The sequence below is a fragment of the Trachemys scripta genome, chromosome 19, assembly GCF_013100865.1.
Source record: "Trachemys scripta elegans isolate TJP31775 chromosome 19, CAS_Tse_1.0, whole genome shotgun sequence".
Lineage (NCBI taxonomy): Eukaryota > Metazoa > Chordata > Testudines > Emydidae > Trachemys > Trachemys scripta.
Window position 1 is genome coordinate 4,878,823 of NC_048316.1, and position 13,752 is coordinate 4,892,574.

At 47.4% G+C, this 13,752-nt stretch overlaps 1 protein-coding gene and 1 long non-coding RNA gene across 3 annotated transcripts in view; both read right to left on the minus strand.

Moving 5' to 3' along the window:
* Positions 1-2,904, minus strand: part of LOC117867809 — a 21,290-nt gene extending 18,386 nt beyond the window's left edge. The window contains exon 1 of the long non-coding RNA XR_004643516.1: positions 724-2,904. This is a non-coding gene — a long non-coding RNA (uncharacterized LOC117867809). The remainder of the gene's footprint in view (positions 1-723) is intronic.
* Positions 2,905-7,703: 4,799 nt separating this feature from the next.
* Positions 7,704-13,752, minus strand: part of LOC117867906 (transcription factor HES-5-like) — a 36,562-nt gene continuing 30,513 nt past the window's right edge. For both annotated transcript variants that reach the window (XM_034753350.1, XM_034753351.1), the window contains exons 3-5: positions 9,398-9,901; positions 8,994-9,174; positions 7,704-8,859 (exon numbers count right to left, since the gene is read on the minus strand). In XM_034753350.1, the coding sequence (XP_034609241.1) occupies positions 8,618-8,859; positions 8,994-9,174; positions 9,398-9,460 (486 nt within the window). In that variant the 5' untranslated portion in view covers positions 9,461-9,901 and the 3' untranslated portion in view covers positions 7,704-8,617. The remainder of the gene's footprint in view (positions 8,860-8,993; positions 9,175-9,397; positions 9,902-13,752) is intronic.

The window sequence follows — 13,752 nt, forward strand, 5'->3', positions numbered from 1 at the left end:
ATCTGGGCCGCTTTTAAAGGTGCCCCAACAATGGGTTGGCTACTCTGCCTAGCAACAAGTCTCCCCTAGCCAATCGAAAAATCACATTCTGTTCAACCTCCTCTGCCAATTACAGCGACAGAGGAAGAAAGGTTTGTCGACCTGGCAAGATGGTCACCCAATCACAAAAATACACCAATGGGAAAAATCAGGCTGGGCCCACCCACATTGCTATTCTGCCTAGCAACTCCTCACTAAGTGGCTAAGGCCCAGTAAAAACAGAATAGATTTAGCCCATCAGGAAGGGAAGTCAGGTGATTGACAGACCCCTTGTGAAGGGAAGGTTTCATGCCTTTCCCCTGACTCTGGGATGAATTGCAGACCCAGAGACTCTGAGTGGCAGTAGATGAGTCAGCGGGTCTCAGGCCCTGGGACGGGGTTTAGCCCTCCCCCCTACACACATACACGTGGTGCATGGGTGAGAATCAACAGCTGGGTAGTACATGAGAGATGATGGGCAGCGTGCAGCTAGGTGAGCAGGGAGAAGTTGTGTTTGATGCAATGGAGAAGGGGAGCCAGTGACATGGTAAAAGCGACAAGCTAGGGAAATTATCTTTGCAGCCCCGTAGATATAAGCAGAGCAAGATTGTGTCACAGCATGCATTGAACGTACCCCTCCTCCCCTGGGCAATTCACCTTAGCCAAAGCACAGCTCCCTAGCATTCCTGCTGAAAAGGCCCTCACCTGCACGTGGCTCTAGCTGCCACACAGAAGGCTGCACAGATTCTCTGATGAGTAGATGAGCATCGTCATCCTTCCAACAAGTCACTCCTCAGGAAAGAAATGTGGATGTGCTTCCTGGAACATCACAATGACTGTTCAAACAGCATTTCCTGCAGGGTCTGCCCTGCTCTGCCACCAGGGGCATTTCTTCTACAGGGCTTTGCTTCCAGGAGTGGCTCCTGGCTGAGTTCATGAATAAAAAATAACGGCACAAGTACCAAATATCCCCCCACCCTGCAGCCTCTCCACTCTCCGTGGCCAGAGTGCCAGACTGTCTCACAAACCAGTACATCCTGTGTCTCTAATAGCAGCTTCTGGCTGCGTTGATAAGTTTGGCTGTAAACTAAGCAGCCCTCCTTTTCCGGAAACTGGCAGGAGAGGATTATCTGGATAAGTCTGAGTCAGTTTCCTGTTCCGTGGGGGAGCTGGGGGAAGGAAAGGAACTAACCTTATAAACCGAGAACTGCTGCATTTTGAAATACCAGGGTGAAGTAGGCTCTGAACATTAAATGCCAAGTGGCACATCACTAGCTACGGGTCTGCTGGAATCCACTGTGCGCTGCTCAAACGGAGACATCTCTTAAGCTTCAGTCCTTTATTGTTATTATTTATTGGCCTAGTACTGCCCTGTCCTAGCCAAGGGTCTCCAAGTGCTTCACAAACACTGATGTACATACATTCCTCTCTCACACACATACACCCACGGGCTGTGGAGGAAAAACGTCTCTTCAAACATCGATAGGAATTCATAGAACGTTGTCCTTTCAAAGCAGCGTATCATACAAGCTGCTCAGGGTTACACAGCCAGTCAGGAGTAGAGATTGTGTATAACACAACAGCCCTGAATCCCAGTCTCACTGCTCTAACCACTCTGCCCCAAGCTGAGAGAAGAGACCAGGAGTTCAGACTCACAATCCCCTGCTTGCTTGAGGCCACTGTTTGGTGGGCAAGCAGAGGAGTTGATTTTTCCAGACTTCTTCTCTAAGCTCTTTCCAGGCTGTGTTCCCCGAGGCAAACAATTGAAAATTTCCAGGTTTTGGCTAAAATATTTCAAATACTGATTTTTTGCTGCAAATTTGACATTTTTCCTAAGGGGGAAAGAACCATTTTCTGACCAGCTCCAATAAAAATGTTATTCTTAGTCTTCATGTGGCATCTCTTGCCTGAGGCTCTCAAAGCACACACACTCACAACATCCCTGTGAGACAGTGAAGTGCTGTTACCGCCTTTTCGCTGCTAGGTACATGCTGGGCCACAATGAGGTGAAGTGACTTGGCCAAAGCCATGCAGCAAGTCAGTGTCAGAGCCAAGAGCAGAACCCAGGAGTCCTGATTCACAGCTCTCGTCTCTAACCGCAAATCAATATTGTCACGAGTTTCACTGTTGTGAGGAAGGAGCAGTCAGAAACTGTTGTACATTCAGTTAAAACTTATCACAAATAGTATTAGTGAAGGGACTCGTTTATTCTAATTGCGTTAATCGTGTCTCAGACTGCCATTTTCTGTGGACTTGTGCAAATCACTTAACTTTTCTGCCTCGGTTTCCCCATATGCAGATAATAATGATCAGGGGGACTAAGGGTCTGGATCAATCACAGCAGAAGCTGGTGGCCTTTGAAAGTGGGCAGGAGAAACTGAGGCTCGAAGTGACACTTGTTAGTCACAGCCAATTTACAGCAGCAGGTATGAAGTCATTGATTCAAAATAAGGCAGGAAATATCCAGCTCTAAGAGGCTGCCACTGATTGTCTTTGCAGATGAAAAACACTCCAAAAGGGCGATGTGTGGTTAATAAACAGGGATTAACATCATTGAGGATCTGGGAGGAAGGAGATAAAACAAAACCTGAACTGAGTAGAAAAGCTGGGGCCCTGGAGCCCTGAGAGCCGGCTGTGCCGCTTACCAGTTCTCCGGCCCAACGCCCGTCCTGCTCTCCACCCTTCCAGTCATCGTTTCCAGGAGGCTGACAGGACTGAGTGACGTAAAGTTTTCTGCATGGGAGGTTTGTGAAACTAATTTCTCTCCTTTTAAATAACAAAGAGACTATTTGGAATAACAGGGATTTGCAAGGGTTAAATATAATGGGAAAGAAACACAGCAGCAGGCAGAAATCTGCTGGGATCTTCTAAAACACAGACCCTTCTGTCCTTTAATTATTTCCTGTCATCTGTCATTCCCGGCCCCAGCAGAGGTTCTCAGTGTGCTTTACAGACACTAATGGTCTAAGGCCTTGTCTCCACTGGCAAGTTACTGCGCAGTAAAGCAGCTTTCTGCAGTGTACGCACTGCCAAGCCACTTAGTGAGCAGAAACTCCTCAGTTGCAGCGTTGCAAAAAAACCACCTTGACAAGAGTCCTAAGCCTTAGGCCTTGTCTACACGGCCACTTTACAGCGCTGCAACTTTCTCGCTCAGGGGGGTGAAAAAACACCCCTCCAGTGCTGCAAGTTTCAGTGCTGTAAAGTGATAGTGTAGACAGTGCACCAGTGCTGGGAGCTACTCCCCTCGTGGGGGTGGATTTTTTACTCTCCCAGCGCTGGTGCTGGGCTACACACAGGAACGCCGCCAGCTTTTCTGCCGCCCTGGGCGGTGGAAGGTCCCGCCTTGAAATGCACCCCCCCCCCCCACAGAGGCGGCGGAAGGTCCCGCCGCGGAAATACCGCCACGGTCGCCGCCCCCCAAATCGCAGCGGTCACCTTATGGGTTGCGCCGGCCCTGGCTACACTGCCACGGTAAAAGTGCTGCCCATTTAATGTTGCTAGTGAAGACATACCCTTAAAGTGCAGAGGCTCCAGCACTGTATTGACAGTGACACATTACACCGCAGAAAGCAATCAACTGGCCTCCGCCCTGGAGAGATGCACCCGTCCCATTTCTGACAGCCCTTGTGTGCTGTGCTGATCTGCTCTGGGACACCAAGCAAACCATTAATGTGGAATGTTCAGGCTGTTAAACACAGAGGGAGGGAGGCGGGGGCTGATGTGGTTTCCCCCTCTCCCTGCCTCAGGACTGGATGCTTCCTGCTCCTGTATGAAGCATGCTGTCCTCAAAACACACACTCTCCTCCCCCCCTCCCCACGCACACACCCTGTCACACACTCTGCCCCCCCACCCCCACTTCAGTTGAAAAGCAGCTGGCAATGTAGTAGGATGCCCCTGGAACAATGGGATTGGGAAACCTGCATCATGTGACACTGTGACCGCCCCATGAGGCATTGCAAACCTTCCCAAAGCACCCTGCGGCCAGTTGCACAGTGGGATAGCTACCACAATGCACTGCTCTCTTTGCCGTTGCAAGAGCTGCTAATGTGGATGCGCTCCACCGTCACAAGGAGCACAGTGTGGACATGCAACAGCGGTTTAATTCCAGCGCTCTAATAAACATACTATAACTTGCCAGTGTAGACACACCCTAAGACATGCATACATATGTCCCAGGCAGGTAAGGTTACAACTAAGAGTATGTCTACACTGCCCATGTTACAGCGTGGCCGCGGCAGCACTGTGACGTGGGCAGTGTAGTCACGCTTTATCGCCGGGGGAGAGCTCTCCCAGTGATAAAAAATAACCACCCTGAATGAGGTGCTATTTATACTGGTGTTTTTTCACACCCCGAATGACTAAAGTTTTCGCGCTGAAAATGGCCTAAAGCTTCTCTTCAAACAAAGCCACAGCTATGAACTTTTTCCTTTCAAAACAGGATGTTGTTGCACAAGCTGCTGGGGTTCGGTTTGATAAAAGGGCCAACGTGAAGTTGTATCCCTTTTCAAAATGCAAGCTAGCAGTATGTCCCGGTACTACACCTGCCTACACACCTCCCTGTTCTTTTCAATGCAGTCCTCTCTCCTGGCACTGTGTGACAGACCCGCACAAGTAACTGGGGAAAAGCGTGACGCTGACTCTACACGAATGTGGCCAGCGTTTCTCAGCAGCACTCAGCATCGCTTGTAAGTGCTTAAATAATGGGGCCAGATTTTCAAAAGTGCTGAGCACCCAACCTCTTCCATTCGCTCCCAAGTGCTGTTGAATGCACCAAGTACTAGGAAACCAGGCTCCTTTGAACCATGATCATTTCTGGGAGCCAGAAGTCTTGCCTCTGTCTAAGGGTAAGTAAAGCTGTGCAGACAGAAGTGAGACGTGTTGTTATTAAGTTGACGGCACTCCCTTTAAGGAGACACTAAGCATGGAAACTGAAAAGCATTCTAGTGCCAGACTATCTGGGGCACCTTGTGGGCAGCATTTGCAAATGTAGGTGTGAGCCATGCACCTGCAGAGCCCCACATTTCAGTGACTGAGCGAGGGCATGTGCATGCGCTGCCCAGTGAGATGGCTTGTGCCCACAACTGCCATGATAGGTGCCACATAAAAACCTAGAGGAGAGCAAACCTAGAGTTCTCAAAGTGTAATGGGTGCATATGCATTTGTACAGGATCCCCATTGTACTCATGCAGCAAGATTTTCCCCTGTATATTTTTACTGAACACCAAACTATCCTGTGTGTGGCATTGCAGCTGGTTGCTGTGGAAATGACTGTAATGCCATAAATGGTGCATGGGGAGCTTACCTAAAATCTCCAGCTCCACCTCCCCCTTCCTCCCCATGACATTTGCTCATTAAAATTAAACAGTGTCCCACAGGTACCACAGTGACTAATCACCAGTGTGCTGTGTACTGTCCATGCTCTGCAAGGCAGCTGTTTACCTCCTACGTGTCTCTAAGGCCTCTCAAGAGACTAAACCAACCACAGCTGGTAAACAAACTCAAATCCCACCAGGCCTGCTCTAGGCCCCAGTCTAGGAGAGTGCAGGGCACCTCCTCCTGCACAGCTGGCAGCCTGGAGGAGAACAGTTTGAGAGACACCTGGTGGTGGAAAAGGAGAAGTGCTCTCTTGAAATCTGGTTTAAAATCCTTGTCGGTATTTTAGAGCCAATGTTAAAATACTCAGTCTGTAAAAGTAACAGCAGAGACATTGTCAAATGTTTTCCTTTAAGGGCATTTATGGGTTATAAATACTACCACAATGCTGCATGATGGTGTAGTTTGTACACATGGGCGTAGTTTGGAGGCGTATAATGGGGCATTGCTCCCCTAAACCGCAAGCCTCAGGCAGGCATGGGATTTTCCCCCATGTGTAACCCAGTTGGCCTGGCTTAGGGTGACCAGATAACAAGTGTGAAAAATTGGGCGAGAGGGTGGGCAGAGAGGTAATAAGGGCCTATTTAAGAAAAAGCCCCTAATATGGGGACTGTCCCTATAAAATTGGGACATCTGGTCACACTAGCCTGGCTGGAGCTGCCTCCCTCCCCCTGCCCGAAATATAGAAGTCAAACTATGCCTATGTTGGTACAGCAACATCTCTGCAGGGGAGGTCCAGTCACTGCTTGGAAGACATGTTATTACGAGTGTTACGGTAGAAGCCTCCGCTGAGATGAAGGCCCCATAGGGCCAGGTGCTATACACACTGTAATAGACTGTGCAGCGTTTATTTATCTGGTTTATTTACAAGGGCCCCATGGCCAAGGAATCAGAGTCACCACCACCAGTCCAAACAGCGTGTTACAAATCAACTACAGAACCGAATGGAACCCTCCAGTCCCCATAATTACAAAAACCAATCACAATCCTGCGGGAGCAAATGGTAAGGCCGCGTCCATGCTTTGTTAGCGAGGAATACAGTCCTGCTCAGGACACCCTGCTCTTCCCAGCAACTTCACACCCACTTACACTGCCTGGGTCAGAAGGTGCTGCCCATGGGGCTTGTACAAACCCCGGACAGTCTCATGATTTGTTAACTGGGACGGCTGTAAAGGAATTCAAGCCGCTCACACGGAGGCTGCTGCAGATCTGGGAACCGAGCCCAGCTCTGCTGAGGCCCAGCCAGACCCTCAGGCAGCGACGTGAGGGGAATGAGCACTGCCCCTCTTCTGGGCCTTTCTAGTATTTTTTTAAATGTAGGTGGTTTGGTTTTTTTTAAATTTTAGCCAGTAGATGGGATCTTTGTGACACAGGCGTGGGGCCCTTTTCACAGGCCTCTGGCTGCTGGCACTTGGCTGTACTGGAACCATTCATTTAAAGCAAGGGCCTCGGCAGCACTGGGTAATCCAAGGTGACCTGGTGCAGCTTCTTGCCAGGAGCGGGCTTGGTACTGCATGGCATTGATGTTACCCTGGCTGGGAGGTGTCACTCTGGATTTACTGCCGAACATCAGGTCGAAGTAGCATAGTGGGCAATGGAGAAAATGAACTGGTGTGTCCCTGGAACCATCCGTTCCTGCCCAATGTGCATCCTTTAGTCATTCAACAGTGTAAAGCAGGAGGGAGGAGAGCCCAGGAGTTTCCCTCTACTGCACTCTGTTACATCAGTTTTATGCTGGTGTAAATCCACTGCCCTCATTGATCAGAATCAGGTCTCTGGATTTTAAGAGAGACCAGAATGGCAGGAGCCGCTTGCCAATGCAGATGCCTATGCTTCCTGGGGCAGTGGTGTGGGGGCAAAAGAGCTTAAGGGAGGTTGAGTGGGCCAGACGTGTCTGACCTTTGCTTTCATCCCTATAGAAACTATGCATGGTCTAGGAAGGATGGGACAGTGGTTAAGGTTCGAACCTGGGGCTTGAGAATGGGAAGTTGAATTCTCTACTCTGCCACAGATTTCCTGCATGACCTTGGGCAAGACAGTTAGTAAAATAAAGGAGTTGGAGACAAATGGGGATCATAGCACTGTCCTACCTCCCAGGGGTGTCATGCAGATAAGTGTGTTACAGGCAGTGAGGTGCTCAGCTATCGCAGTGATGGGGGCTGCGTCAGTGCCTAGGATAGGCAGGAACACAAGCTCCTTTGGTTTGAAAAGTCTCCTCTTGCAATTACTGTGGTGTTGTTAAATTAGCAAAGAGTGTTTCAATGGTCCATGCAGCTGCACATAGCTGACAAGAAGGAAACCTAGCCAGCCGTTGCACACAAATGCATTTTTATTTCTCTCTACAAACGTGATACAGATGCATACATAGTATGCACAGAGCCCACAGGGCCATTCCCAGGCATGGGAGAAATTCACCATCCACAATGAATGAAACCGCTCAGTACAGAGAACAATCATTATCATAATGAACATGCTGGAAAGAGCTAGCCTGACAGCCAAAATGTATAACATTGAACCACCAAACCTTGCATCTACTTTCTTTTTTCTTTAATATAAAGCATTAAAATATTATTTTCCTAAACAGAAAAAGCAGCAAAATGGTAGAAATATTCCACATAGTTTTATCTAGTGACCTCTTGCTAGCCCTAAAGTGTGATGGGTGAACAGAAGCTAGGAATCTATCTTTGCTGCTATGCAAGCGCTGCAAGCAAACAGAGGGCAAGAGAACTTGTAAAACAGTCCACCAATAGTGAGTACTACATTCGTCCTAAATTAAGAGTGAGCAAAGGTTGCTAGGAAAGTGGGAGCAAAGCTGACCGCTTTTACAAGCAAAATTAGAGAATTCTCTCCTACAGAGACCGCTATCTGTTACAATCTTAACACAACTGTAACACTGATAACATCTAGCCACCTACAAAAACCTCCTTCATTATGAAGACACGCGCCCCTAGACTGGGTGCCCTGGTGTACATTGCTATCACCAGTGTCTGCACAGCTTAAATACCACTCAACAGAATACCCGAACCTTTTCCAGAGGATCCCACATGAAACTGAAGAATCAAAAGTATCCCATTCTTTCCACACATAAATAAAACGGGAAATAATATTCCCTACATAGAGAGGATCAGGGGGTGACTATCAGATGCAGTCACTCCCATCCTCTGGAATATAAAAGACAAAGGTCCATAGAGCAAGCGTTTCCTGCCCCCCCCCCATCCCCGCAGTCTACCAGGGTCTCCAGAGAGCATTAACGTTCTTCAGGGATGCTTGCTTTGGGGTGTTCTGGCTGGAAGGGGAGCAGATGACCTCTGGCGTAGCCGACTGGCTCTTCTGGAAGTGACTCAAGAGCTTGCTCTGCGTTTCTGTTTGGACTTTATGGAGAGACAGGAAATGGAAAGCCTCCTGCAGGCACCTGGAGTAGCCTTCCTTGAAGTCGAACTGAGAGTTTTTATGGATGGTTCCTGCAGCTAGAGAAGGAAAGAGAGAGGGGAGAGAAAAGAGACCATGATTTAGACTCATTCTTCATGTCACTCTCTGGAGCTTCATGCAGCACATCGCTGCTTTGTACACAGCCAGGACTGAAGCCAAGTCTGATACTCACTCTTTATCTGCAGCTGGCTCTGCTGTTTCAGGTAGCTGACAGTCATCTCCAGGATGTCGGCTTTCTCCAGCTTGGAGTTGGGCTGGTGTCTCTGGAACTCCTTCTCCAGCAGGAGTTTCAGCTGCTCGATGCTGCTGTTAATCCGGTCCCGGCGCATTTTCTCCACCACCGGCTTCCTCAGCTGCAAAAAGCAGGACAAAAGATTTGCTTAGAAAACATCCTCACTCTGCCACATCTCTGGACTGTTTGGTCCATAGCTTCAGTGCATGTAAGTAGTACGGGCCAGATCCCCAGCTGGTGTAAATTAGCATAGAAATAGAGCTACACTTATTTGTACCCGCTGAGGATCTAGCCCCATCTCGTTCACTGAAGCAGTCAGCAAAGCAGACCGTGCTGGTACTTACTTTGTTTTTCTCTTTTGGTGTCAGCAGGTTGTTGTGCTCCATGAAAACAGTGCTGGGGGCCATCTGTCCTGAGCTGAGGAGGCAGCTCTCGGTCGTGCTGACGTCCTGTGGAAGTGTGCTGCTGGAAGCTGACTCTGCCCTATATTTATACTGCACAACCTCGTTGAGAATCTGTGGGTCTCTGACTTGGTTGAGTTTCCCACACTCCAGAGCCAATCAGAGATAAGCAGGACAATAGACGAAGCATCTATTCTTGCATGCTCCATTGCCAGTGAATAGCTGGGGGATAATGACCTTCTCCCAGATGAGCAGGTGGGGAGTGTGTGGTACGGGAAAGATTGGGATCCAAATTACATGTTAGAAGCTGGGAAAGAGCTGGCCCTCAGTGAGAAAAGGCTGCTGACTGATGCTGCAGATCAATAGCTTTCCGGTCACACATAATATTCAGTTCACATACAATGGTGAACGCGGGGGCCAGTTGCTGATGGCGGGAAAGAAGCTAATCTGTGCAGAGGAAAAGATGGGATTGTATTTTTTGAAAACATACACACCCAGGCACACACTTCGGGCGTGCACACACACATGGACACACCGACAAAGGCAAGCAGCACACTTGCTCGGAGATCACTGGGTTCACTAGTTGCTGAAAATAAACTATAGATTTTATTTTGCTAATTTAAAACCAGCGTTGTTGTTTTTGGTGGGTTTGTTTTAATAACAATAAGCCAGATTCTGAAGTTCCTCCTCAGCTGACAATGCGAGTGTCGCCCGACTCAAAACAGAGTGTGGACTCCATGGTCTGGCTCAGGATAAACAATGCATTTCATTGTGGATACAAACATCTATACAGAGTGTTGTTATTTACTTATTTATACAAAGGACAGTCTTGTGGTTAAGCAGACGACTGGGAGAAAGTAGATTTGAGTTCTGTTCTCAGATGTCCTGGGTGACCTTAGGCACTTCCCTTCCCATCATCTCAACTTCCCCATATGGGAAAAATAGTCACAATAATACTTTATTTATCTGTTCTTAAATATGAGCGAGAATCCAGAGGTGAAAGAGGGAAATCTTAGTGGGTGCTGAATATCTGTAATACTTTTGCATTTATGCATTACCTTCATCCAAGGATCCCAAACATATAATGAACATTAATTTTACCTCACAACCCACTCCCCTCCATCCCCACCATGAGGCAGGTTTTAGTGTGATTATCCCCATTTTACCAATGGGGAAACTGAGGCACACAGCAAGTCAGAAACACAACTGGAAATAGAAGCCAGGAATCCTGATTCCCATTCTCCTTCTCTAGGCTACCATCCACACTAGGATTTGATGTTATTGGCAGTCTCTGCTCTAGAGAGACCCAGGACTGCACTAGCAAGAGATGCTGCTGTTTAGGATATTAAGATGTATTCTTAGAGCTGCGTGTTTCCAATAAATAAAATAAAAAAAAATAATAATAATAATTAATAAATTGCACTACACCTGATTACACTCTGCCTACTTGAATAACAGAGTCCTCACTCACTTTTCTGAGCATTAAATTAACTCACACAAAGATAAGCAGATTGATTTCTGCACCATCTGTATGTTTAGTACGTCTTCCATTCCAATTAGTTACATTACAAGGGTAGGGTTAAAGCATGGAGCCAGGCTGCTGAAGCACGGGGTTCTGTTCACAAGTTTGTTCCAGATTCACTGTGTGAACTTAATGAGGTCACTTCACTTCTCTGTGCCTCAGTGTTCCCATCTGTGACAAGGGGATTATAATATTCCCTTCTCTCACTACTCTTATGCAGCTCAGTTTATATTTGTTAAGAGTCTGGAGATCCTGCCCTGGAATGTGGTATAAAACTGTGTGTAATGTCTATGAAAGTGAATACACATGCACACACTTAGCCCTCTCTTCTAATTCAGTTATTCTTAAAACCAGGTAAGGCTTAAGTGACCTCTTCCAGGATCTGCTTTTCCTTCCCCCATTGTACTGCCCTTGAATAGGCTCACTTCTTTTGTACAGAACAGCAGCTGTTGAGCTCTGAGTCTTTTATGTCAAGTTGTGGGAAAGTTTTGTGACACCATCTCACATGTTTCCTCCAAAGCGCATGCATTAATTCTGAGCCCATGGAACGCCACCTAGAAACCCCATCGTTTGCTCTCCCGCGCCCCTCTTGGGGACAGCCTCTGAAACAGAGACTCTCAAGCAGCAAACTCATTTCTAGGGCTGATTAGCCAATGACACATAGGGAGAAACCTGCCAGATCCCCAGCCCGCATACTCAACTAACGGCTTTGCCTGAGATTGTTCCTGCTTTGCAGATGAGCTTACTACTAACCAGATACGGGAAGAGCTATAAATTCTCCCTGCAACATCAACCACACACATGCACGCCCCACGTTTGAATCTAACAAAGCAATTTTAAGTGTCAGATGCCCCTCCCTGTAATAACCAGTTGTACAGATCAATCAAAGCATTTCCACACTTACCCTCCTTGGGGGGGGGGGGGGAGCGCGGATTTCTGTGCCCCGTGAGTTTTCTGGCCCATCTCAGGACTTTCATTTTTGTGGAAGACAAATGAGCTTTCAGTGGTAAAGCCTGTTAGCACAGACGTGGGGGTGCACAGGTGACCGGTGCTGCATGTGCCTGTTTTTTATCTCAGTTTGGGCTTCTGGCCACTTCTGAGATCTGGTGCTATGACTCCGAACGCTCTGTCGAACAGAGGACCTAGGGGGTCAGACTCAGTTAGAACTGGCCAGATCCTCACAGCTGTCAGTTGATTGTGCTGGGGTAATTAGAGTCGCTTTTGCCCCCTCGGTTGGTATAAATCCAAATAATTCCATGGAAGTCAATGGAGCTACTCTCATTTGCACCAGCTGAGGATCTGGCCTTGTTTATAGAACAAGTGTTCTCAAAATAATAGAATTTGAAAACAGACGTTTTACTTCTCAGCTGAAGGTAGCCTAAGTAATCAAAAAATTACATGGGGCCAAATCTTGCCACCTTGAATTGCTATAGTTCCATGGAAGTCAATGGTAATTTCACTCAATTAAGGACTGCAGAATTTGCCGCATTGGAAAAAAGAACAAAATATCTGCCCCGCACCAGCTCCCCAAGGCTTTTGGAAATTGATCAACACTTGCAGGAAATTAATTGGGTGGAATACAATCCCTGCTTGATTTCCCCCAAGGACTCTGCCAATAAGCCCTGCAGGGGAAATACTTTCTAGTTCTGTTTGGTTTTTTGGTATGTTTGAAATTTGATGGACCTTTTTGCAAGAGCCGTTTGATTATGGCAGGGTTGGGGCTGGGAGCCCTTGAATCCCAAATTCTATCCTTGACTCTGATATAAGCTCTGTGGTCTTGAGTGAGTCACTTAACTGCGATAGGCCTCAGTTGTAAAATAGGGATGATTGTAAGGTCTGTTTCACTGGTTTGTGGGGTTCATCTATTGTCTGTAAAGTAACATAAGTGCAAAGTCTCCCTGACTTGACAGCAGTTTTTCCCTGCATCCCTCCAAGTCACAAAACAAGGATACCGTAGTTCCTGGAACAAATGTTCTAGTCTCAGGAAAAATAAACTAAAAAAAATGACTCCATGGTTTTCTCTGTGGCTTCGCAATCAACAAGGGAAATTAACTAACCAGTGAAGAACTAGCTTTGGAGGAGACCGTCACTTTGGCATGACACGAGAATGAACTGCTGTAACTCCAGTTTGATTTGGAAATCCCAAAGAAGGGCAATGAGCCAGATTCATCCCCACTGCAAAGCTACAGGTGTCAATGGAGTTACACCAGGGATCATGAATTTGGAATTAATTTATGTCCTAACATCAGAATGATTGCTTTCTACTGTGGGACCGGAGCACACAGCATTGGAAAGAAAACAGATGATGACCGTAAGATCCTACATACAGGTACCATACTTGAAATGTGGAGTAAACACTATCCCGCCTCCTGAATCTCTGCCAGATGTTAGCTTTCAAGGCGTTTTAAAGGAGCTGCAGCTTTCCCAAGTCTTCAGAGATCATCACTGCTCTGATTGCTACCCAGATGGCCTTTTGGGAGTAGGGTTTCCCACTGAACACAATGCAAAGTCAAGCACCATTGCTAATGTGGTTTGTAGCCAGGCACACTTCCTTTGTGTGGGAAATGAATATAGTTAAGAAATGGTGTGGGAAACTTGGAGGTACACAAACTTCCACAGCCTTATGTTAATAAGCCGCTTACCATGGTAGGGTACTTAGGAGAAAAGGAACTCTGTGTGAGGGATGGGAAAGGCGGCAAGATCTTGGCGGACTTGGAAATACAAAGTTAGCACTGAACCCTGGAGACCTTACTCAGGGAAAACTCCTATTGGGCCA